Here is a 26,161-nt window from a genome sequence, read left to right on the forward strand (position 1 = left end):
AATAATTAATCTGGTTTTTTTTTTCATGTTGTCTTTTCCATAAATTGAGTTTCAGTTAGTTTAAACTTCTTCATGCTGGTTTAAAGACTAAAACAGAATGCTTCAGACCCCAAGTTTTCCTCCTAAGACTCCATGAACAAGATTCTGTCCATGGCTATTAAAACACAAGTCTTTCGCACATTAAAAGCCAGGACGATTCTGAACCTAACCGTTTTCTATCACACACTTTCTCCTCTCAGTCACATCTCTACCTGTGTAAAGATAGTTAACAACATGTTGAGTTTCACTTATACAAGCAGTAGAGAGATGATTAAAAACCACACACTTAATTTGCACTCTGTGGTCATACTCTGTAAGAGAACTATGGGTGAAGGACTGACCTTCAGTCCAGACATATATAAACAGTATGGGTCTGAATCAATCCTGCTGCTATTAATGCCATAACCAATATACTTCTTAAATCACTCTGTGTTATGAAACGTCAGAGAAATACAACAAGGGAAATGGGAATGGATGAAGGTTGATGATTTGGGATTTTACACTGTCTTCACTAAATAAAGTCACCAAAAAAATCACAAGTGAGCTGCAGATGCTCTGAGCAGGTGGGCACCATTTGCAGTGTGCCAGTGGACGGGATTAACACAGAATTAGCACAATAACAGACTCATTTTTCAAGTGTTTTTGAAATCTTAATTAGACCTGTGGGGCTTGGTGTTTTTTTTATTTTTTTTTGTGGCCAGATTTACTGAGAGTACAACATCAGATCATAAGCAAGCTGTCATATTATAAATGGTAGGAAAATAGATGTGTATCCCTCTTATTTGCATTGAATGTTTAATTCATAGCTCCATAACACACACACACGTGTACAGCATTTGAAAACTTGAAAGATTTGAAGCATTTTTTAATCCATAAACCATTAAAGATGGCTGCACTCTAAAGAAGATGAATGGAACTAACTTTTTTTTCTAAATCAGTGACTGGACAAAGTAAAATTCCCCACACGTCAGTCCAGCAGCCCACCCCCCGCAGTAAAAAGAGGAGCTCCGTGGGTTCACGGAGGAACCGAACCAGACCGTACTGAGCTCTTGCCTGTCATAAAGCGCGTCAGAGCTGAAGGGATGAAGACTAAAGGCTACACACACTGCAGAGGAAACACGCTATAGGTGAAGTCATCGTGGGAACTAACTGACAGCTTCGCTCCTGGCAGCAGGTGAGCTATTTCTAACTGTGCGTAAATTGGTCTCAATTTTTTAAGTATTATTTTCTACTATCTTTGCCGTCCAGGTGATGTAGAGGGAAAAAAACATGAGAAAGGGGAAATCAATTACTGGAACCGTGCGTAAATCGAAAACGACAGGTTGTGTAGCACATTTGCTTAAGTTTTGCCTCTCCCTTAGTTATTTATTTCCTTCTTTTTCCCTTCTTTATCACACTCCTTTGTTGTTCTGCCAAACCTTTTTTGAATGAAATGTCAGGAGCGAGCACCAGGACATTTATTACCAATGATTGCTGCGCCTGCCAGGACTTTATGTGGAGCAGTTTTAACGAAGGCTCACAAAGCACCTGCACCACAGGCACGTGTTGCTCACAAGGATCCAGCAAAGCACCAATTAAAGCAATTATTTCTGTCTTTTCTTAGTTTCCACACGTGAGGATCCTGTTGGAAATGCGCGTGAAAAAGAGAGAGACAGTCTAAGATCAGAAGATATCTGTTTCTCCCTCTTATTACCAGACTGCGGGGTTCAGTATGTTCCACCAGCTGACAGATCAAACCAGCAACGGCAGCTGTCAGACAGCCACCTCGGGCTGTAACAAGAGCTCTGATGGGGACGCGCTCCAGCTGCCAACCTTCTCCACCGCGGCTAAAGTCCGAGTCATCATCACCTTCACCCTGTGCGCGGTTTCAGCTGTCTGCAACTTGGTTGTACTGTGGGCTGCCAGCAACGGCGGCAAGCGCAAATCTCACGTGAGAATCCTCATCATGAACTTGACTGTGGCGGACCTGCTGGTGACTTTCATAGTGATGCCCGTGGATGCGGTGTGGAACATCACAGTGCAGTGGCAGGCAGGGGATATCGCCTGCAGGCTGCTCATGTTTCTCAAGCTGGTGGCCATGTACTCGTGCGCTTTTGTGACCGTGGTCATTAGCTTGGATAGACAGTCCGCCATCCTCAACCCGCTGGGGATCAGCGAGGCAAAGCGGAAGAGCAAAATCATGTTGACTGTAGCCTGGACCATGAGCGTCATCCTCTCCCTCCCTCAGGTGAGCGAAAAATACATTTTTTATGCTCTGAGAATTCACATCAAACACGCTCATTTCTTTTCTCTGCTCCATAATCATATGAGACCTCTTACACATGAAAGCTGCAGGTTCCACTCCCCTTCAAGGGGATTAAACATTGTCCTGGAACCCGCTTGAAGTGTGAAACCATGTTTTTCTCTGTATTCCTTTTGTGGAAAAGAGATTAAAGTTAGTTGATCAGACTTTAGAGAGAATATAAAAGGAAAAAAAAAACCGAGCTGGGTCACTGAATCTCAAGGGCTGCTTGCTCTATAATATTTTTTTTTCTTTCATAGGTTGTGTTGACAATGTTGGCTCAAACTAAAGAGTCGAAGCATCATGGCTCAAACTTTTACTTTGAAGTTGTCTGAAGCAACATAAAATTTCACATGCATGGCTTCTTTTAAAACACAAAGTCTGGTTAATGTAAGGTAAAAAAACAGCAATCTGCCAAGTCCTGTTCTACATCTGAGAGGGTTACACCCTTTACATGTATGAGCACCTCACCACTTAGTATTGAGGACAAAGGCACTGATGATAGTGATGATGGTGAGGATTATGTTGATGATGTTATTGATGAGTATGATTAAGCTGCAACCGATTCTTGGACCTGAAACCTGTGCACCAAGCCAAAGACTGGTCAGAGCTGCAGGTGAACATTCACGAAGCAGTGACTGATGCCAAGTAACACACTTATACCCTCTCTCCCTCTTCTCTGATTAAAATATCTTTAAAAAAAAATATAGACACAACAAACTAAAATATAAAATACAACAAATGGTGAAATATGCAACCTCAACATTCTCACAATGCAACAAACAAATGAAAAAAAAAAGCTTTCAGTAGTGAAACTGGGAAAGTCTGTTCCCAAACTGTCAGTATGAAGCAGCACTGAAAAGGACTTGAGGAGAATTAGACTCATAGGACTGAATGGCATCAATAGCTCAGAGCTAACAGCCTCTTTAAGCCTACATAATAACAGAGAGTGATCAGCACCTGCAGTGTGGGGACAGCAGCTTGTTCCCACCTGACACGTGCTGTAGGTTGAAGGGAGAGCTCTTGAAATCATTTAAACAGGGCTCACTGGGAAAAAAACAAAACTCAGCCCACTCTCTGTGTCTGATCACTCAGCTTACTTTCTCTCCTTACCTAACTCACTGTCATCATTCATCCTGTAAGCAAGATTTTTTTTTTCACAATTTTCCAAAGTGCTGTAAAACAGTTTAATTATTTTTGTATACAGCTTTTCCAAACATACCATATTTATTTTGAATGATTAAATGATTTTACTTTGTACACGGAAACAAAATTATTTCACAACAATCAAAAAAAAAACAGGGATAAAATCTTTAACCTCCTTAAGAACTGATCTTTTTTATTGAGCCCAAGCACAAATCACTGGTGTGCAGTCACATGCTTTACCTTTGTAACACTAACAGCTTGTAATCAATAAATCAATAAATCAAGTCCAATCTGGGGTGGGCCTACAATTTTCTCACTGTAAAAAAAAAAAACTCATTAAGGATTTGAGCTGTTACTTAAGAAATCACGATGCCAAACACAAAACATATCAGCTTAGACTTGGGGAAAAGAGATCTTTATGCTTTCAAAGTAGGAAAAGGATATACTAAGTTATCACAGCGTTTCCAAGTGTCAAAAAGTGGATTGAGAAGTATCATCAAGAAGTAAAAAAAAAAGCATCATAGTAAAGAACAAGTCTGGCAGAGGTAGGATGCCAAAGATTTCAACCTAGACTCTGGAAAGAAAACTAGAAGGGGATGAGTCTAAAGACCCTAGGACAACGACACACCAGTTAATGACTTAGCCAAATCAGAAATAGTTGTTTCAAAGAAGACAGTCACAAGATCCCTGCACAGAAATGGACTGCTATGGAGGATGCAGGCCAAGAAAAACTCCACTTCAACAAAAAAGACACCTTCAAGCCAGACTGAAGTATGCTGAGGGCAATCTGGAGAAAGATTGCACGTACTGGAAGCAGCCAACGTGTTCTTTGGTAAGCAAAGATCAAACTAGAGCTTTTTTGGCTATAGAGACGTTGCTTATGTTTGGAGAAAGAAGGGAGAGCGTATGACCCAAAAAACACCATCCCCACAGTTGAACATGGTAATAGGAGTATGGTGCTGTGGGATGCTTCTGTGCCTAGTCTGGAACTGGGAATCTCATCAAGGTTGAAGGAATCATGAAGAATGAAAGACATGTGACAATTTTGAAAGAAAACCTCAAGCTGTCGGTCACAAAACTGGGTTTGGGTCATGGATTTGTCTTTCAGCATGACAGCGACCCAAAACATGCATCAAGAACTGGTAAAAAACTTCCCCCACAAAACCAAAGTAAACATAACTAACTGGTCCTTCGGGAGACCTGAAGACCACGCCAGAAGACCCGGGGCCTATAGCACAAAGTGTGATTAACTTACTATGAGTAACTCGCATCTATCCATGGTTGACTAATCCCAACAGCAGCAATCAGGATAATCTGTTGCCCGATGCTAGTTGTCAACATGGTAACTCAACCCAGGTTTGTCTCATCAGGAGCCATGAAGGCGCACGTATGAAGGGTGGGCTGACCAATCGTAATCGTGAAAGCAACAAACAAAAAGAAGCAGAGTGACAGAGCGCCCTATTTCCCCTGCGAAGAGCAACGTCTGATCATGGTTTAATAGCTGTTCAGAACATAGACTGTAAAAAAATGGACGTCCACTTGCTCGACTTGAAGCGAGGTCTCCACGAAAAAGCCCCCCTGGTGGCTGGGGTCGCCACAAAAACTGCTCCCCCTGGTGGCTGGCTGCAGAACAGGTTAAAAAATCCGGCTTTCCAGCCATTCCAGATGGGCTGTGGTCAAACTTAAAAAAATCAATACTCCTCGTAGGAATGTTTCTCACGTCGAATTGTTGTGGTGATTTGAAGATATCATTTGTCTGTCTTGTATTCAAGTCCTCTTTTTCCTGAAAAGTTTCGTTTTCATTAGTTATAGGAGTTGAAAACGAGGCTTTACGCAATGTTTAATGGTGATTGAAAAAAACAAACAAACAAACATAAAATTAGGCGGACTAATATTTTTAACATCAACTGTGTGTTCCTTTATGTCTGTGACTTGAACTGATAAGTAGCACGTGTAAGAAAGTCGACCCTGAAATGATAAGAATGGCTTAGCAAAAATCAGGCGGCTGCTTTCATATAGCTGGATTTCTCATTAGATGCAGCATAATGTCCAGGGGCTCACTGACCCACCACGTTCTGCAGTGGTTTGCAAAGGTCAGGGACACTCATAACTTTATTAAGCATAAGATCCTCTTTCTATTTTCTCATAATCATCTGGTAGAACTGTGCACTAAAGTTAAAGTCAAGACACTGCTTCAACGTTTTTGACACAAAGGTTAAAATTGATTTCCACTGTGGGACAGGGCCAGGGCTAGACTGAGAGAATCTGAGGTCGGTATTTCCCTCAGGAGTCAGGAAGTTTAATAACTATAGAATGAATTTAGATGAAAGCCATATAACATCCTGCATGCTTTAAAAATACTGAAATTCAGAGCAACCATTACCAAACATAGGGCCAACTTTGAGGTATACCTAAACCTGAAATAAACAACCTGAAACAACATACTCGTGTCATGTATTTGTATTGTATAACGCCTAATCCACTGGAGTTTACATGTATAAGTCTAAATAAATGAAAAAAAATATTAGGCTTCACAAAATTATTAATCATCACAAGCTTTACCTACGATGACTTTGTAGTATGATCGTCTGTCCTTTTAGCTCTACTGATTTGGCATCAAGCACATGTACCAGCATTGCTCATAAACAAGTTAAAATCTAGAAACTAGTTTGCCAAATTATAGCTCCTCACTTCTCTGGAAATCTCTTATGAGGTTGATGCAAAACAGGAGGTTTTCTACTTTTTGTATCATTGGTAACATCTATGTGCTGGTCTTCTTGAAATGATGCTTTTTAAATTTCCATGCAATAATTGGTTTTACGGAGCTATAGGCTGTATATACATCAAGCACTTACAAATTGGCACTTCTTGGAGATAGAGAGACCAAAATAAGTGTCCAAAAAGTTTCTGGCACGCTAGAAAAACAGATAAACACAAGCATGAACACAGAAAACCAACAGCAATGCGTTACCTTAGGAGAACCTTAAAAAGCAGCTGGGACTCATTGGCAGTTGACTTAGATAATAAGGTTGACATAACTACTCTGACTGATTGAGCTATCTTCTTAAATGATGATAATGATATTATTACATGATACTTAAATGAGGTAGATGAATGGCACATCAAAGTCATACCAGTGTCTAGGTATGAAGTGTATTTTAATAAAACACTTTATATTTCATTTGCAGCTCATTTTCAAGATACAACTGATGAACTCAACATAAAAATGGTTCACATAGGAATAAAGACATGGATGTCTGTGAGCTGGATGTGGAATCACAGTACACCACAGTAGAACACACCAGACCCGGCAACACTAAGACCCTGGTTGAGGGAGTGCTCAGAATCTGAATCATCACTTACTGACTTCATTTTGATACTGACAGAGTGGACTTTGAATGATATATTTTTTCAGGACCAGGTTTCAAAACAAGAGTAAGGATGTGCTACAGGAGCTTGTTTTTCTAAAAAAAAAAAAAATCTGGTGGAGTTGCAAGGTTGATAAAGCCTGTTTTTTTTTTTAACTGGTTCTGAGATAGATGCAATTTTTAGAACTTACAGCTCAGATACAGTCTGGTACTCTACCATAAGGTACTCTTCATATATCTGACAGAAACAGAGCTGTACGTACTGCAAGCGTGCTCCTAATGGTTAGTGTCACGGATAAGACAATATCCACACCCAACATTTTAGAAACACCACCTTTCAGAAAGCATACACACTTGGATACACACAAGTTTTTGTCACTAGATACTAGGGCTGCAGGATTCTGAGAATTTTCTAAGTTGGAAACTTTCCATGAAAATTTATGGGAATAAACTATATATATATATATATATATATATATATATATATATATATATATATATATATATATATATATATATATATATATATATATATATATATATAATTTTATCTATGATATTCCTTGACCACAGTAGCACTTAACTGACTGCAGAGCTGTACTGTGCATGATGCCCACAGCACAAGATCATTAAAGGCACCATCCGAGGACTACATAAAGTCAAGCAAGTTTTGATAGAACAATTAATAATTTTTTACAAATTTCCTAAGCTTAACTTCCCATGGAAAGTTTTGGGAAATTTATTTAAAAAAAAAATCAAAATCTTTGCAACCCTACTACATGCAGTACAGATGCCAAAAAAACATCCAAAGAATAATGATAAAAAATGGTGTCATTCAGAATGATGGACAACTCAGTCAGACTTTTCCACATCTTCCACTCAACACTTTAAAGACAAACTGATCCACAGCCATTTAAACCAAACATCCAAATCTCAAAATTCAAATGTCGTTAGTCCCTGCTGCCTTCAGGTACTTGTATGATAGGGGTGTGACAGGCGCGATCCGAATGTTTGCAGGAGATTATTCACTGACAGCTGTTGAGCAGCTAACTTACTTCTCAGTATATTTTTGGGATTGGCAATGTTTATTTTATTTCAATTTCTCTCTTTTTTTTAATTTTTTTTGGCCTTAGAGGGAGTTTGACATGTCAAACAGACAAAGACTTTTTCAGACTCCACCACATAACAGCAAGTCATCATTTTATAAGCTGTTATACTGTGTTTCTTATTTAGAGGCTAGAATGTCCAAGCTGCAAGGTTTTTTACATTGAGAGAACCAAGGACAGACCAACAGCCATTAGATGCCATTAGAACAGGTAACATCAAGTACCAAGCAGCTAGACACTATCTTGAATACCATAACAACATCCCAGCCTTATTACAAGCATCTGTCATTGACCACATCCTCTTGCTTATGAGAAATGGAACTGGGTACCACAGACAGAATTCTGTTGGTGCCGAAAAAGCAACCGGATTTGGTACCCACCCCTACCCAAAAGGATATGCAGAAGCAGAACTTTTCTTTTGGAGAACACCCATTTTCTGTCTTGTATCAGTTTGACTTGATGATGAAGGCTCAGTGCCTCAATGCATACATGTGTTTTGAGGCTCAACATGACAATGCCATTGAAATGAAGGCATTTCAACTGTTCAAAGAGAGTGCCCTCATTTTTCTTGTGGCTTATCTTGGCCTTCACTGCTGGATAAACACATTTGACAATATGTATGAAACTAAGATTTCAGCAATACCCCGCACATAGCCACTGCTGTTCTCTAATCCATCGGGGTGTAAAGAGGAATTAACCTAGATGCTTTAAACAAGCACATTTAATGTTTGTTTGCCATTGCATAATTTCAATGCTATTCACATTCAAAACAAAACAGATACTTCATCTTGTTTTAAGCTCCAGTTTTAAGGCCACTACAGCCGACCTCTGCTGTAACTTCTTTTTAAATGTGGATGGCTGGAAAGCAGGATGATTAATAGTATATGCAATGCGCCAAAACCAGTGTGCACCGAAATCTAAGCACATTTATACCTATTAGGAACTAATGACCTGCTAAAGATGAATTGAGCATTGATTTTTTTTCTGTTTTTATTAGGTGAAATAGATAATAAATGCTCTCTTTTCACATCCATCTACCAGGGTGGTATTTGAAGTTTAAAGCATGTTTCAACCCAAACCCATCAGCTAAAGGCACTCAGCCAGGGCTGCTGCTGTGTGCCATGTATATGTGATGACTCTCTTTTTTGGAGGAGATACTACAGCTCCCATCACAAATGACATGGATATAAAGGTTGACAACTTAGTAAGAGACATTATCCCACCTTTGGATCCAAAGATGACAGACTGGCAGAAAGCTGACAGAGCGATCTTCCTCTTGCAAAGCTGAAAGACCAATATTTTTGCAGACCAGCAACATCAGTGCTGTCTGAATGTGCTTTTTCGGCCACCAAACTTATTGCAAACCATTTGCACTTTCAATTGACAACCAACAATTTTTAAATGCATATTTTTCTCAGCGAGAACAAGTGGGTAGAAGACTGGACCTTGTGGGTTGCAACCTATCTCTATATGACTATACACGTGCAAAAAGCTCAGATTTTCAGCTGTGCTGTCCAATATTTGGCTCTTTCAGAACAATTGGATCCCCAACTCAACTGTTTTACTAAGTGTACCACAAAGCAGAGTCAACATATCGAGGTTATCAGCTAATCCACTTAACCTAACAACTGGAAAAGACCTACATTTCATTTGTCAACTTAATATTAAATACTGTGCTGTAATATAATAAATACAGTGCAAATCCTAATATCACTTCTGTCGTAGCAACATGATGCTCATTGTGTGAATTATACATTAGAAATATCACTAAAATGGAGCAGTGAAAAGAATACTTGCAGTCTTTTTTAACCAATTTTTTTTTAGCTGTCCTCTCAATCGCTCTCAATCATAGTTTTATGAGTGACCTTCATCAGACACTGTCTGATGAAGGTCACACCAACTGTATTGTTGCACCAATAAAACTCTGATGGAGAGTGATACAGTGTGTGTGAACCTTTCTTTGATTCTGTGGATACGTTTTGGGTTACGCCCTTGTCCTACACACCTGTGCCTTCTGGTGTGCTGAGATTTTTCATTCATTCTTTTTTTCAATGGTGAAACCTTTCTGTGATTCTGTAAACAAAAGCCTTTCTTGTCTGTTTGCTGTTAAATCCTTGGTCCAACACTGACAATGGCAGTAGTGACAGGCAGAAGACTAACTGTACAAGGAAAATCAGTTTCCTGGTGGTCTGGTTTGTGGATCTGACCTTGATATTTATTTCATTCTGTTTCTTAACCAGCTAAAAACCCATCACAGTAAGGAGATACAACCTCTGCTTTCAAGATTCTGGCCCAGATGTATCATTAACTGACAATCTTAACGTACTATATGTGGAGATATTAATGAATGCAGGGAGAACAGGAACATTAAAGACAATTATATCAATTCCAATCATCTGTGCACACAAGTTGTGACTATAATTACTTTCATTTGTTCCACTTAATGAATACATCACTCAGCTTTATTCTTGGGCTGAAAATGATGTCTTAAACTTGATAATTCAGCTGCAGCCTTGCCTGTTTCAATCAGAGCAGATGGAGCTCATGAAAATCCTTATGAAACAATAACTGAACAGTAAGCAGATCTAATTTTATATCTTAGAAGCAAAGCATGTTCTTGGCTTCGATGCTGTTCTCTGTGTTGTATACCAAAGCATTCCTACCGTTTATGAATTCAGTTCATATAAAAACTAATTGAAAAGTCTTTACTTCCTGACTTCATTGACCTTTGTTATCATGAGAATTGATTGGTCAGTAGTTTGTATTGTATCTTTTTCTCATGGTTTTCATTAAGAAGTAAATTACCAACGAAACCTGAAAGTCAACCCTGAGGATAAATCCCCATCCATTCAGTCCTATCGCAGCTCTGGGCAAGGGCAGGCTCAGCCCACCCGAATATAATCTAAGGGGGAGAACATATGTTTAGCTAATTGAGGAAAAGTTTGCAGGAATGCTGATACAGTCATCAACTCCCAACTGGGTTGGCAACCTTCAGTCTGCACTAAATGGGACGTTGCCTTATGAGCAGCTCTGACTTAGTAAGCATGGCCAAGATCATTAAAAATACTGCCAACAATCCTTTGGCAGTTTGACAATATTTCGCAGACAGAGAAATCAAACTATAAAAAAATGATAAGTGGTTCATTGCTAAACTCAGGATGAAGTTTTCAAGTAATTTGAGGGAAAAATCTCTCAAGAAATCTCTTAAATTAGTGACAACTTGGTGATTAAAAATACACCAGAAAACAGAAAAAAAATCATAATCATCAAAAGAGGATCCTCAGGAACACAGGGGCACATTTTTGGCCCCTTGGTACCAATTTAGCATGGCTGTCACTGACCATGTCCATCCCTTTATGTCCACAGTGTACCCATCTTCTGATGGCAACTTCTAGCAGGATAATGCTCCATGTCAAGATGCTTAAATCACCTCAAACAGGTTTTTTTTAACATGACGATGGATTTACTGTACCCAGTGACCTCCACAGTCACCAGATCACAATCCAATAGCACACGTCTGGGGAGTGAAGGAACCGCAGATTAGCGTCAGAACTTTGCTGCAACTGTGATGTTATCATGTAAATTTAGACCAGGAAAAGTCAATTTCTTGGCGGTTTGTTTTCTTAGACACACTGGTTTCTAAACCAGGTAATGTTAATAATGAGGCCAGTGAATGTAAACGGATGCTAAGATGAAACTGGCAAAAATAATGAGGGTGGCCTTGAGACAAACTGGTATTATAATTGTTTATCTGTCTCGCACCATGTTTTCTTCTTTTTCTCATACAGCACATTTCACCACCTCTTTGGCAAAATGCAAAGCTCGGCTCAGAGTTTTTTTTTAGGACTCAAGATCCTTAATCCTTTTTTATGCTTAGAGTGAAAGATCTCTTTCTTTGCAACAACAAGAGTAAACATACTTTAAAATTCATGGATATATATTTTTTTAGAACCCTCCTTCTTTGCAATACCAAGTAACACTGAAAGTACTCTGCAGGCTTCTTCTTTTCAGAAATAACTGTTAAACTGCATTTAATTATCTGCTGAGGGTCAGTGAGGGAGGTCAGAAAAGTGTGACTGTCAGTGTTGTTTCTGGAGCCACAGTCACAGAAAAAAAGCTGCAGATGTTATGACACCATGTCTATTATACATGTTATGTACCTTGTTATGTGAATTTACACTTTCAAACCTTCGCCTCCAACAGTCAGAAGCCAGAGAGAGGTGGCAGCAAAATATAATGGCATACAGATTGGAAGGCTCCATTATTTCTATTTTAATCCTGCTGTGAGGACTTTCACTGGTCATAGAGCAGCCTGTTTTTATACAGAAGCCAAACAGAGGTTTAAATTACTGTATGACTGACACTGCTGCCTTCAGGTCATTCTCTAGTGACTTGTTGCAGGTTGGTTGGAGGAGCAAATGTTTTCACGAAGCAGAGGAAGCAAAGAGGAAAAATCAGAAAACTGATGTGCAAAAAGGTAAAATGGACGGTGACAGAGCACATGTCAAATCACAGGTCTGTTACTTAAAGAAACCTGCGATGTTTGAAAGACCAACTTCAAAACCAACCCTGAATTTGCCCTCTTCCTTCAAAGCACTTATATGATATATCAGCAGTATTTATAGTATTTTGAGGTATATTTTTATATGAAGCTGTATGTTTCATGTTGACTACACGGTTTTCTCACTGTTATAGTTTTCAAAACTACAACAGCATTCTAGTGTGTGTCTGCACAGTAGTACAACTTTGAACAGTTTTGAGAGGATTGACAAAGGTGACCGTTGCTTTGGCCTTGGTGATGCTATAAGCTTTAGACAGAAAAGCTTATACCCCTGATCAGACTGTCTTGTAAAAGGACTTTTTTTTTTTTTTTTTGCAAATCAGAGTCTGCTATCAACTTCTTCCACCAGATTCCTGTGGATGCAGGTGGCCTTGATGGTCAAACTTCAAGATGCACACCACTAAGAACCCACAATCAACAAGAGTTAGTTTCAGAGTGCTCAAATCCATAAGAATAAAGTACAAAAGTTTTAAGATTCTGTTCTGAGGAATGATGAAACAAGGGTGGCTCAGTGGGTAGTGCTGAAGCGTCACAGCAAGGTCGTCACCGGTTTGATTCCCAGCTTGGCCAGTGGGCCTTTCTGTGTGAAGAAAATATGCTGTCTGTGAGGCAGCTGAAGCTTGTGCATTATTGGACCATCCATCAGGACAAATGATCACTCAAAGTCCACCAAGACTTGATTTCAGAAGAAGTACTGGAATATCCTAGAGTGGCCATCACTTGTTGCCAGACTGGAGTCCCACAGAAATCTTTGGTGCAATTTGAGAAAAGTAGTTGGTAGCTGGTAGCAATGGGCTCAGATCGACTCAACTCAGATCAGAACGTTATCTCATTTTTTATCTACCATCAGTAATAAGGTTACATCAATTCAATTTTGCTGTACATTCTGCAATGAAAATAAAGATATATATTCTTTTCTGTTCCAAATATGTGTAGAAGCCAAAATCCCCCAAGCATTAAACATGATGTCCTGTTGAAGCAACAAAGCTAAAATGTTTCCAGGTGAGTTGAAATCAGCTGGAAGCTTTTTGAAAAAACTGCTGTATTAGGTCAGCAGGGCTTCACTTTTTCTCAAACTACATTGTATAATGTTGAGAAAAAGCTTTTAGTCCGAGCTTAGTCTTTGTGAAGCTGCCTACACAGAGATGTGGTAGTGGATGTGTGCAGAAACAGCTTTGCTAGACCATACAAATGTAATCTATTCTTGGTCCATAAAGCTGTAATAAAGGCTTATTTTTCCAGCTGAGAGTTATTTACCATATAGTTTAAATGATTACATCTTATTCCTTGAGGCGTGTTTGTGATTGTTCTCTGCCTCCTGTACTGTAAGGTAGAAACAGGCTAAATATATCTTGTTTTCTTCTCACTTGTCAAACTTGTACAAACTAATTGTGTTGTTGAGTCTTTTGAAGGTGCCACTACGTTTTTTTCTGTCTGACCTATGGAGTATGTAATCTGCTGAGAAAACATGGACTTGGGCTTGTAGTGTGTTGGCTGCAAAGAATGTCTTTGTTGGCAGTGCTGTTATACTTGTGAGATGCTTAATTTACTTGAGACTGTTATTTACACTGCTGTGTAACCATGTTTACAATTATCTTAGCAAATGAAGTGACTAAACTAAAGAGTCTAAGCTGTATAATTAGGAGAAATTTTGATTAATTTTAGCTCTTTTTTTTATTAGGGAACGGGCCTCATATATCAGAGATTATAGTTATCTTTTAAGATCTAATATAATACAACATTTGTCTTTCATTCAACAAACTTGTGGACAGAGGGACTAAAATCTGGAATCAACTTAATTTCTTAGCTTCTTTTGTGTGTGTGTGTGTGTGTGTGTGTGTGTGTGTGTGTGTGTGTGTGTGTGTGTGTGTGTGTGTGTGTGTGTGTGTGTGTGTGTGTGTGTGTGTGTGTGTCTGATCGTCACTGGTGTACACTGTGGGTTATGTTAAGCGTTCCTGTACTTGTATCTCTGGGACATTTAATGTTCATAATTACTGTCTCACTGTGATTGCAGTGTTTGCGGATGTGTAGTGATGCTTTGTCTCTGACCTGCAGCTAAGAGGGAGGTCCAACATTGTGCGGTGTATGTTTGTTTTAAGACCAAAGCTGTCTTTTCAATTCCTTCACCCATTTATGTTTGCGTGGTGTATAAGAAGAACGGTTTCACAGTGGTGTCACCATTTTGTTTTCAGTGTGATCCCAACAGATCAAATAACTGTCGTCTTATCACCATGGTAGTTACAAACCCAGCTGAATGGAAAAACACTCATTATACATTTCTCACTGGAAACCTTGAACTTACCTCTTTGTGCACCTCAAGGAGAAAAATGTGACGCAGGGTATATGGCCTGCTGTCACTAGCTGACCTGCAAGGGTTTCTTCATATATCCCTCACCCACATCACTCAGGGGTTATAAAAGAATCTCAAGGTGAGAAAGTTAACTTCTGCATGAACCTCTTCTGTCCAACTTTTACTGATCCTCAGCAGCATTTTCCTGTTGTGGGTGATAATAATTAAATGGCGCGTCTCTGCCTTGTTGCCTTTTCAATCAGCAGCTGAGAAGTTACTGCAGCCTTTACCTGCTATGAAATGTACCACCTACATCGTTGCCAAAGAAACAAAATTTTATGGCTGTGCCTGTTTTTGTCTGATTTGTATGGACAGTCAGTGATTAATGCAGTAACACACTGGAGATGGGCATACATATTTTATCACATTGGCACTTTGCTTATCTACCACTCCTCAGCCTCTGTCTCGTTTCCAACAGCTTGAGAATATCAATGATGGTTTCAATATCAGACACATTTTTCACTGTCCACTGTGGGTTTTGTAAAGATCACTTGTGAATGTGTGAATGTAAATTCTTATTTCATTTTGTCTTACTTCTTTGAGGCTGGGTGTGGGCAAAAATGTGGATTAGTGCACTTTTTCACATTTTCTGGCAGAAGTCATGAGGTCTATGTGTTTAAAATTATTTTAAAACAGAATAGTTTAACCTCTTAAGACCCAGCTTCCACATATGTGGACATTACATTTCTGCCTCTAAGACCCATGATACTTCATTTTTGAAAACTTTGAGTGTTTATCCACATTTAGGGACACTGCTCACATCATCTTTTGGTGAAATCACAACATTACACCCATTTTGGTGAAAAAGAAAAAAAAATGTATTTAAGTACTATAGAGCTGAAACGATTCCTCGAATGATGAATAGAGCTGAGGCCATATTGAGAGAGTTTTCAGACCCCTCAAGCCACCTCTTATACAAAATAGCAACTAGCAACAAATCTAGCTTCTTTTCTGGAGTTTGGAGACTAATGGGTCATTCTACAAAACGGGTGCCATTTGGGTCCGCAACATTTGATGAGATACACAAGGCACAAAAAATGTGTCAAAGTGTGTTTACAAATTTTGGAGCTACCAAAGCAAGTGCTCTTATTGACATGCTGTATCAGAAAATTCTATTTCTTAAAGAGAAAAATTTTCATTTGAAAAATAACTGCTCTGTAACTAAACAAAAATGTATTTTATCCGATTACTCGATTAATCGATGGGATTTTCAGTAGAATATTCAAATACTAAAATATTCAATAGCTGCAGCCCTAAAGTACTATAACACGACAAATAACTAATGGAGAACTCATAACACAAATAATCAAACTTCCCATACGAAGACCAAATTTAGTTATTTTACTTATTAGGTCTTATCCCAAAGCAGGGTGAATTGAAAAATGCACACCAGACAAAAGCTTGGTTCTTCAGAGGATAAACAACATAAAGTCCCAGTGTTTTCTACATATTCTTCATTGCAAACCAAAAAAAAAAGACTCATGTCTTTAATTTTTTAATATGAAGCTGATTTCTGTGTGTGTTTCTGAACGTATGGTAGCCATGACTGCCACTAATATGATTTAATTATTTTCAAATAGATAAATTTGCTATTCAGACCAAACTTGTTTTTTTACTAGAATGTAAAATGCTTATTTCTGCTGTGAAATTTGATTTATTAAAATGTGTGGCTTCTTGGGCTTCTGGAGCCAGCCCCCAGTGGATGCATGAGGAACTGCAGTTGTGATTCTGACTGAAGGAGGCTCAGCAGGCTTGGTTCTCACAGTGTATTTATTATTACAGTGACATCTGGAGGGCCTCAAACTGACAGCATTAAATGTTTTGATAAAATGAAAACAGGCAGCAGTGATACTACTGCTGTTTCTATTTTCTCGAATCAGAGGCCAAGGGGTCCTTTCAAAATGCTGCTCATGTTGTGGCCTTCAGGTTTCACTCTCCCCCTGAGAGATGTGCTCTGCTCTCAGTCTAAATAAAAACACGTCTCTTCATGAAATGTATCAAAAAGCTCATCCTACCTTTAGATACCTCTGGAGAATCAATGATAAGTACACCAAAGCTGCAGAGCATTTAGCACTTCAGAGTTTAGCAGCAGTTATCTCATCTTTTTTCCTTTGTTTCTGTTTTCTAAAACAGATCAACACACTTTACATGATGACTTGACACAGGAGACCAACATAATAGTTGACAAAATGGGGAGCTGTGGTTTTCACCATATTATTTTGAGAAGACAATTAGTAATTTTAATTATTTAAGTGCCTTAGATGAAAGTCAAGGCTGTTGTTTTTCCTTAGAGGGTTGCTTTATTTGAAACACAAACACCAGCTTTCACTTCAACAGAGGATGCAATATCAACCATGTAGTTCATACTGTGGCACAGCTCTCCCATGGGATTGTTTTGCTAGAAAGATAAATCTTTTTGGGACACAGACAGGCAAAGGCTTCTGGTGTTCAATAAAAAATATTACCTGCCAATCACTTTTATTGACACAGGCCCTATGTCAGCCTGTTAGATAATGTGAGCTCCTTTAAATGGCATCGACAAATCCAGCAGTTCTTCAACCTTTTCTTTTCACACTGTTTATTGGATATGCCCTGTGTCTGAAAGCCCTGCACATTTCAGTTGATGCTGTGCAATCAGAAAACGGATGAATCTATACAACATACATTATGTTTGAAACTTAAAGTGATTCAGCTATATATAGACACAGATGAGAGAAATAGGTTTCAATTATTTACAAGTTTACAATTCTGAGTCACCCCCACGCACATAAACTGAAACCAATAGATGTGGAAGCTCAACGGAGCTGGCTAATAACAACAATTAGGGTTTGGTGGTTGGCTCAAAGATATCTCAGATAAAGATAGTGGGTCTCAAACCCTGCATGTATTTCTTTATTTGCCTTCTGTTTCCACCCCAATATATGAGGTTTACTCACGTGGCTCCATGCCTCCATGCCACCATCACTCTTGGATGAGTAATACAATCAAAACCTGCCACCTGCATGGACGAGGGTAAATGTCAGCTGTTGCAGATAAAATTGAGGGAACCTTTTAATATGGAAGGGTTTTTTAATTTAGTAAACAAAATATTTTTATAAGCAGAGTTTAAAGGTAGCTAGGATGAGACCCAAAGAACAATGGCTTTGTCTCCCTTGTTTCTACCGATGTGAAGTCCCCTTCTGACTCCTTCATTATTCAGACAAGACAGCAATTACAAGTGGTACACATCATCTCCATTGTAATTTGATGCGATGCGATCACCTGAATAGTATCTGTAAAGAAGAAAACATGTCACCTCAACACTCCTGGCTTGATTCTAATAATTACTGCATACCTGCCAACATTAGACTTTGACAAAGCAGGAGACCCTCCCACCCACCTTCTGTGCACTAGTATACATTTTGACCTCCGTATTTTACACTGTTTTCTGCAAATCCTTATAGCTGCCATATGGGATTGCCAGGTCTGAGAACATGTATCCTACACAGTAATTATAAATGAGCCTTTGATTGACATTGTAGCATCTGTAAAAGTGATCCTGAGACATAATCCATATTTTGATGTTAACGGTTAATTGGACGACTTAATAATAATAGTTAGTGTTGGCCGACGAAAATAGTAACACTTAGCGCTCCCTCAACACATCACACAACTCTATCAGAAAGCACACAACACAGAGATGTTGGCTGCTGAACTGCCGATCATGGGTGAAGCATTCACTGAACCTTGTAATTCTCAAACACAGAGTAACTTAATTCAATGTTAATATCCCTATTATCCAGTCTGTTACAGTATCATTGTCAGACACCATGTCAAACACAGCTCCCACCTCCTGGGCTATAGCCTGTGACCCAAAAGTCTGATTTTTCTAACATTAGTTTTATTCACTTGACATTAAAAAGAATGATTATATGTTAATATTGTTTCTGTTCTCCCAGAAAACTTGAAAGCATTGAGATTTTTTTAAAATTAAGCTTCCATTTGGAGTTGACCAACAAATTTTATGGTCTGTTTTGTTTGCGTCTTCTTTTAAGACTTTAAAACTTTTGCCAGGTCAGACTTTTAGTTTGGTTCAAAATAGATTTAGCTGTTTGATCTGATGTAGTTGTATAATGTTCTTCAGTACATTTGTCATGCTCTACCTCTGGGAAAAGAAAGAAACAAGTCAAAAACAACTTTTTGGTGTTTTCACAACTCACTTGTGAGTAACAGAGCATTTAAGCTTGACAGAAGAGTAATCTGATTTATATTGTAATAAATATCGATATGGAATGATGTGAAATATAAATAAATAAAAAAACATGATAGGATTTTTGCTCATATTGCTCAGCCCTAGTGGAGTGATAAGGTGTCCTTGTTTTGTGTCACCATTACTCACACTGACATTGCTCCCCTTAAAAAAACAAAGCTTGTCTTGCTGCTGCACCAGCCTTTACTTCAGCGGTGGCACTGTACCAAAATGATGTGATAAAATATTTTGGCTAGTACTGATGTTACTTGGGAACACTGACAAAATTAGCAGTTACATAATGAACAAGTAAACATTCTAGGATTAAGATAACTTAACTCAAAGAAGTGGTATCTAAATATCAATCTGAAGTAACAACGTGAAGTTATAAACAAGCCATCTTCATGACAACTTTTCCTACAGACTGTTTTTCCTCATTGAGAGACTTTCTGTCATAAGACAACCAGCTTCCACCTGATGCCGTCTCCCACCTCCCAAACATTCTCAGAGGTGATGTAAGAGGGGGCATCCCTCCCAGTTTCTACGCCCTAGGATACAGTGTAATTAAGTGTAGAAGTGAAAGTTTGTGCCAACTTTAGATTTTGTAAATATTCCTATAAATCAGTTTAACACGTAGGTGTTTATTTGTGATTCAGAGATCTACTCACAGTAATGCTTTACTATGAATAGAAATGAAAAAGTGTGAAGTGATATTGTGGTGAATCTTGAGGCAGTTAAATTAATTTAGATTTATATAGGAATCAGAGAACGGTAAAGGCAGGGACCTCACTCCCTCTCTGTCTTTATGTTACTGCTTACTGTTTATGAGCTGCACTCTCTGTCCTAAACCTGGAGACCCTCGGGGCCAGCCCACAAGATGAACAATAAATCCAGGAGCAGGAGTCGATGTTACTGCCTTGAAGATATATAGAACTTTTTTTTTCTTTTGTATCAATATTTTTGCAAAGCCCTATCAGAAATGATCGTGAAGGAATTTAAAAGCATCCTTTAGTTATGAAGCAGACTAAGTTTATCCCTAATTCAACTCTTCTTATCATTTTATGCAGATGTTTATATTCCACAACGTGACCATCACAGTGCCAGAGAACTTCACACAATGCACCACCCACGGCAGTTTTGTCCAGCGCTGGCAGGAGACCCTTTACAACATGTTTACCTTTGTCTGCCTCTTCCTCCTGCCTCTGGCCATCATGATCTTCTGTTACACAAGAATTCTTATTGAGATTTCAAGTCGTATGGCTCGCAACAACCGTGAGTGTGATGTTTACTCTGAAGTCTGCAGTGGAAATCAGTTCTCTTACCAAAAAGCAGTTTTGAATGATTGCGTTTTCTTTTCTTTCAGTGGTGTCAAGAGATGTTCACTTGCGACGCTCCCATAATAACATCCCTAAAGCTCGAATGAGGACTCTTAAGATGAGCATCGTCATCGTGACATCCTTCATCATCTGCTGGACCCCATACTACCTCCTCGGCTTGTGGTACTGGTTGTTTCCAGAAAAAATGGAGGAGACGGTCTCTCATTCACTAACTCACATGCTGTTCATCTTTGGCCTCTTTAACGCCTGTCTAGACCCAATCACATACGGGCTCTTCACCATTCATCTCCACCAGGGTTTGATGAGATGTTGTCGAAATTCAAACACACGAACTGTTTTGGAAAACAACACGTGCCTCATACACATGACCCGTTTGTCGTCACACCGGCAGATCCTCTCCGGTGGCAATAATTCGGACAGAGAGGAGGGGGGCCTTAGCAACAGCACAAAAGCTTGCTCAAGGCCAATCATTCCCATAAGCAGGATGTAACTGATTTCCACACCATGAAGGAGACTACCTGCTGCTGCCAATCAGAACTGAGCTCAGTGTCTCTCTGGAGATAACAGCAAGCTTGATAAATAAGCTTAGAAATGCTGAAATGTTATAGAAATTAAATGTTCCCTTGCCAGTAGGATCCATTTATTTAGTCTCTCTGATGTAGGTGACACTGCATTACTGCACAGACATGGTTTGTTTATCTCTCCGTCCGTCACACATCTTAGGTGCTACTGATCAGATTTGTTCATGTCCCACATGATATCAGTGGGCTTTCAAAGAGTTTGGATGACAGATTATTTAGCAGTTACATTCTGTGGTTAACACACAACAAAAGCAACTGCCAGTTTATAATTGATATGATTTCATCCTGTTGTTTAATGTGTTAAATAAAACACAGGAAACGTAACATTCAGAGGGACTGAAGATAATCAGACATATGAACTATGAGAGAAACTATTTTTGTGTTGTGAAAAAGAAAACTGATGAGCTGTGATATTTTTGTGTAACTACTGTGTAGCTAATTACTTTTTTTCTTTTTATTTAAAATTGCATGATAGTAATGTTTTTTGTTACCCTTGGTTTCACAGCCTACTGTCTGAAAACTGCTTAAAGTTCTATGTGCAATGTCAAAGACTGATTTTGTTCAATGATACAAATGAATGTTGTAAATTTTCTCATTATTGACCATGATGGCCTTTTTTTAGGGCTGTGATAACATCTTGTGTCACAAGAACTCACAGTACCTAAGAGTGGTGATGTATCTTGATGAGCAACAAAGCTGTTTTGCGTGATCAGTACATAAAGGCTATTCTTGTAAATCAAACCACAAAGCAGCTTTCTAAGCCTTGTTTCCATTACAGGCCCTTGTCACCATTTTCTGAGGACAGCACCAGTGAATTTGTCATTCAATCATAGCATTGTACTGGTGAGGTGATGGCGCTGTACCGAATTCAGTCCAGTGGAAAAGCACAGCTAAAACTGCCAAAGAAGAAGAATTGTAAGAAGTTTAAGAGGGGGAGCATCCTGTTTACAGGCAAAGGCAAAGGCATCACTTGAAATGATCCAAAAAATGTATGTTACATTCTGATTGCACATTCAACATACACCTTTTTTTTCCATTAACAGAGACTTTACACTGCTGTTAATTTCATACACAGACTTCATAGTTTCACAGAGTGGCAACAGATCCAAAATGGTTTTTATTTTTGTTGTGGTATTTCGTTGTTTCCTTGGTTACAGCGTGTTAATTTGTTGTTAAACTGCTGCAACGTATACAATTACTGTAAAGAATAAATATAAATAGTAAAAGACAAATTTTTGTCTTCTTTCAGTCTTGTTACCCCCAATACTGTGTATTGTCCCATCTTGTGAGCTGATTGTATTGTCACACCCCTTCCTTTGAGAAAATAGTTCGGTACTGTGTATTGATTATGCTTGTGTTGGATGTTGGTAATGGTTAAATTTGTGCAATATTTCTGTGATCAATTCTGCATTTACTGTGTTGCACTATAGTCACAGACGTGCTGAGATTAAATGGCTCTAAATTGTACGCTTCATGCTTTTTGTTATATTATCAATATGAGTGTTATTGTTTGGTATTATTTGTGTTGGCTTCAGTGGCTAAAATATGACTTCATTGAAATTTCAAGTGTTACAACTCTGTGGTATAAAATAAAGGTGATGTTGGACACTTTAATTTTTCTGATACATTCTGATACAAAGCAAAACAAAAAAGAGCTAAAGCATGTGATGAAAAAGTACTGAACAAATGTATTTCTTCTAAGATGTTGTAGATGTTTTATTGTATATTTGAAATGTTTTTATTTTAAGAATAAAAGAATTAAACAGTTTTTTTGCATTGGGTGAATCAACACTAAGAACGTTTTTGTGTATTTGTCATCAGCTACAAATGGTTCATGAAAGCAGAAGGAGACAATAAATAATGTCTCCGGAAACACAGAGCTTTTAGCCCAGGCTGCTATGGGTTATTCCCTATTTGCATACATTATTAAATCAAATCAGATGGAGAAGTGAAAACATACAATCTAAGGAGAAGAGACAAGGAAAGCAAAGTAATGTAAAGCCAGCAGTGGAGGTGGGTAAAATATAGATACAATGAATGCATCATCTGTTTGGTTCCCGCTGTATTGACAGGAACCATATATGGCATCATAACTTAAATATTAAGCAACCCTGGGCCCTGGGCACTGCAGTGCAGTGGTTTGCATGTACTCCCTTTGCAGGCATGCTCTGGCTTCCGCTCACACTCCAAAACCACCAGGTTAATTGGTGATTCTAAATTGCCTGTAGGTGTGTTTGTACGTGAAAGGTTGTCCATCCCTGTGTGACTGACTGGCAACCAGTCCAGGGTGTGCTCGCCTCTTGCCCGAAGACAGCTGGGATAAGCTCCAGCCACCCATGACCCTGAACAAGATAAGTGGTAGAAGATCAATAAATCCAGACCCTTTAAGAAAATTCCCTTCCAATTCGACTGATTACATCACTACTTCTCACCATATAGTTGGGTCATTTTGGAGCTAAACGTGACCGCAGTGAGCAAAGTTCCGTTTCTCAATGGATTTGTCGTCTAGGAGGGCTAGAAAACAAATTAAGCCGGGGTGTATTTTTTAAAATGGCAGGGAAAATTTTTTAGAGGCCAAAATCCAAAATGGCTGTCATGAAAATGATCTTTTTAAAAGCTCGACCAACAATGATGGACAATACATGTTTTCAGATCTTATTTTTGTTGAGAAATACATATTTCAGGGTTACATAATGTTTTGACCTTATCTTAACCTTCAAATTCAAGATGGCTGCAACTTTTGGTGGGTTTTTTTAGTTTTTTTTTTTAGGATTTTTGGGGGGAGTTTTTGCTGTTTTGGGGGCATATTTTTTCAGTACTGTTACAGAGTCTCTATAAGGTTATAATGGAAGCTCTTCTCATTATGAGTTGAAAATATGCAGTTAAAGTTCACAGAAATAACATCTTAAGTCAATAAAGTAGATGTTTATGTGTAAACAACCCTTGTTGATTGCCCATTTCCCATTCAAAAGGACTATGCAGAAATGACTTTTCAGGTCTATATCACATTATTTTTGGCTTTATTAAATTCTTTTGCAGTGTGTTGGAAAAGAGGTGAGTTGTATGACATACATCTAAGTGTCACTCCTACTCTGCTTTCCCATACTGCCTTGCAGGGTACCTCTAACTGGGTGCTCAGTATCTTCCCACGCTGCTATCCTGACAGAGCTACTTTTTCTACGCTGCCTTACAGGGTACCTTTAACCGTGCACTAAGTCATGTTCCCACACTGTTATCCTGACAGGGTACATTTTCACACTGCCTTACAGGGTACCTTTTACTGTTCACCTCAGTTAGTTTCCCATACTGCGATCCTGACAGGGTACCTCACAGATAGTTTGTCACTCTCAAATGATGTCTTTGTTCTTAATTCCTCAAATACTTAAACTACTTCTTATTGGAAATGTGATGCTATCAATCTAACCAAAATACACTAAAATTATTAATCTGACTCCATTCTCCTCTCACCTCTTTCCGCGCAGTTCGTTGATGGGGAAGGATCAGGAGACGTCCTGGTTCTCAGTTGAACACAAATTTATTAACAATATGTCAAGAATATGCATTTACAGAGATCTCTGGTGCAGCCTCATTTCCCTGTTCCCTACATGTTGCAGAGACAGTTCATGAGACTGACCCCGACTCTCTCTCTCAGCACCAATATATAGTCACTAACAGAGTTTCTCTAAAGAATGTAGGTTGAGTCATCTTCTTATTGGCTCTCCAGGTGTTGTCCCCCTCTGATTGGCTGCTGGCCGTCTTCTGTCTCTGTCTGTGACTGGCATTCATCAAGTGGGTGATCAGCCCCCCTTCACTTATCTGTGGAGAAACTGTTAGACACACAAATCTCGCTTCCTTTCTTCCTTTAATTGTTTACCTTCCTCACTTTGACTGAAACACCTCAACTCTAATAAAGTAATTGCTGACTTGCGTTATTAGTGTTACACAGTTACTTCTTTTTATTATTGGGTATAAACATTAACTTCACTTGTGGTCACTCTACACTCTGGGTGCTCCATAAAATCCCAGGAGTCCCCAGCCCCCCTCAAGTGTCCTGCAATTCATACCAACAACAATGAGCACATGTGTACAACCAAGTTAGTAAAAGCACATCTGTATAGTATTGTTAATAAAAACATGTCTACATGGGCTAAATATTCTTTCAAGTGTCAGACCAATGGAAATTAATAGATTCCTTTATTTTGCTCCCATTTAAATGAATGGAGATTTATCATCACCATGGAAACCACTGGAGCAAAGACATAAACTTTGTATGATTGGGCCTTTAGCTCAGCTGCTCCTTACTTGTGGAATGCCCTCCCTGGGCATCTAAGGGCTCCACAAGCAACAGACTCTTTCAAGAAGGGCCTGGAAACCTTTCTTTTAAAAAAAGCTTTCCCTGAAGGCATTTAACCTGTTTGTAATCTTGTTTTGTTTTTAACCTTGCTTTACTGTCACACTTTGAGATCACTTCGATGAAAAGTGCCTTACAAATAAAATTCGCTATTATTATTGTTATTATTATTATTATATCCCACAGGGATGTACACACAGTGTTCAAGTTATTAATTCAACATTAATGGTGTTTCTGAAAATATCTCATACTATAAGATAAGGTGATGCTACGATTCCTACATGACTACTTGAATTTTTGGTCCCACTGCTACCAAGCTTGTCCTCCTGTCAGCTAGCTTGAAGCCAAAATACTTAGCTATGTGCTCTACCTGGATCAGTGCAGGGCACACATTGCATTGTGGATCTGATCTTTGGGGGCATTTTGTATCTGCCATTTATTTAGACATTTTGCTGCATGATAATATAAAGACTTGGGGCTCTAATTTCGTGGCGCAGCGCAGGGGGCGCAAGCCTGGCGCACCCTGCGCAGTGTTAATTTCGTGCTGCGCACCGCCGTGCACTGCCAATTTGACAATTTGGTAGACCGTCTGCGCAGAGATGGGTGTGACTGCGTGCCAGGGGGAGGTGTCAGCATATTCATGTTGGCGCAGTGACTATTTCGTGCCAAAAAAAGTGCGCTGAAAGCTCGCCAGCTCCAACCTGGTCTATCCTCGGCGCAAAGCGGAGTGCACCCTCCGCAGCTGTAATTTGGTGACAGGGGCACACATGTCAGCAAAGCCTCAGAGGCAGGTTTCCAGAGTGTAAGGCACAT

The 26,161-nt window shown here is 39.0% G+C and overlaps 2 protein-coding genes across 5 annotated transcripts in view; one reads left to right on the top strand and one right to left on the bottom strand.

Moving 5' to 3' along the window:
* slco3a1a (solute carrier organic anion transporter family member 3A1a) overlaps window positions 1-26,161 on the bottom strand; it is a 132,766-nt gene that overhangs the window by 82,779 nt on the left and 23,826 nt on the right. The window lies entirely within an intron of this gene.
* gnrhr4 (gonadotropin releasing hormone receptor 4) lies at window positions 1,074-22,670 on the top strand. Of its 2 annotated transcripts, none has more exons than XM_074678442.1 (4): window positions 1,074-1,213; window positions 1,643-2,266; window positions 20,147-20,351; window positions 20,443-22,670. In XM_074678442.1, the coding sequence occupies exons 2-4, from the start codon at window positions 1,751-1,753 to the stop codon at window positions 20,904-20,906; spliced, it is 1,185 nt and encodes a 394-aa protein (XP_074534543.1). In that variant the 5' UTR covers window positions 1,074-1,213; window positions 1,643-1,750; the 3' UTR covers window positions 20,907-22,670. The 2 variants fall into 2 exon arrangements, with proteins under 2 accessions (XP_074534543.1, XP_074534545.1); XM_074678444.1 differs by having other exon boundaries at window positions 1,087-1,213; window positions 1,736-2,266.

Source organism: Halichoeres trimaculatus, unplaced genomic scaffold, assembly GCF_033239565.1.
Source record: "Halichoeres trimaculatus isolate MK-OKI-2021-1 unplaced genomic scaffold, fHalTri1.1 fHalTri1_scaffold_10, whole genome shotgun sequence".
NCBI lineage: Eukaryota > Metazoa > Chordata > Actinopteri > Labriformes > Labridae > Halichoeres > Halichoeres trimaculatus.

Bases quoted from the DNA above. Each gene is read 5' to 3' on its own strand.
- gnrhr4 (XM_074678442.1), top strand. From the start codon at position 1,751: ATGTTCCACCAGCTGACAGATCAAACCAGCAACGGCAGCTGTCAGACA. The intron at 2,267-20,146 runs GTGAGCGAAAAA...CATTTTATGCAG, and splicing joins TCATCCTCTCCCTCCCTCAG to ATGTTTATATTCCACAACGT. The intron at 20,352-20,442 runs GTGAGTGTGATG...CTTTTCTTTCAG, and splicing joins TCGTATGGCTCGCAACAACC to TGGTGTCAAGAGATGTTCAC.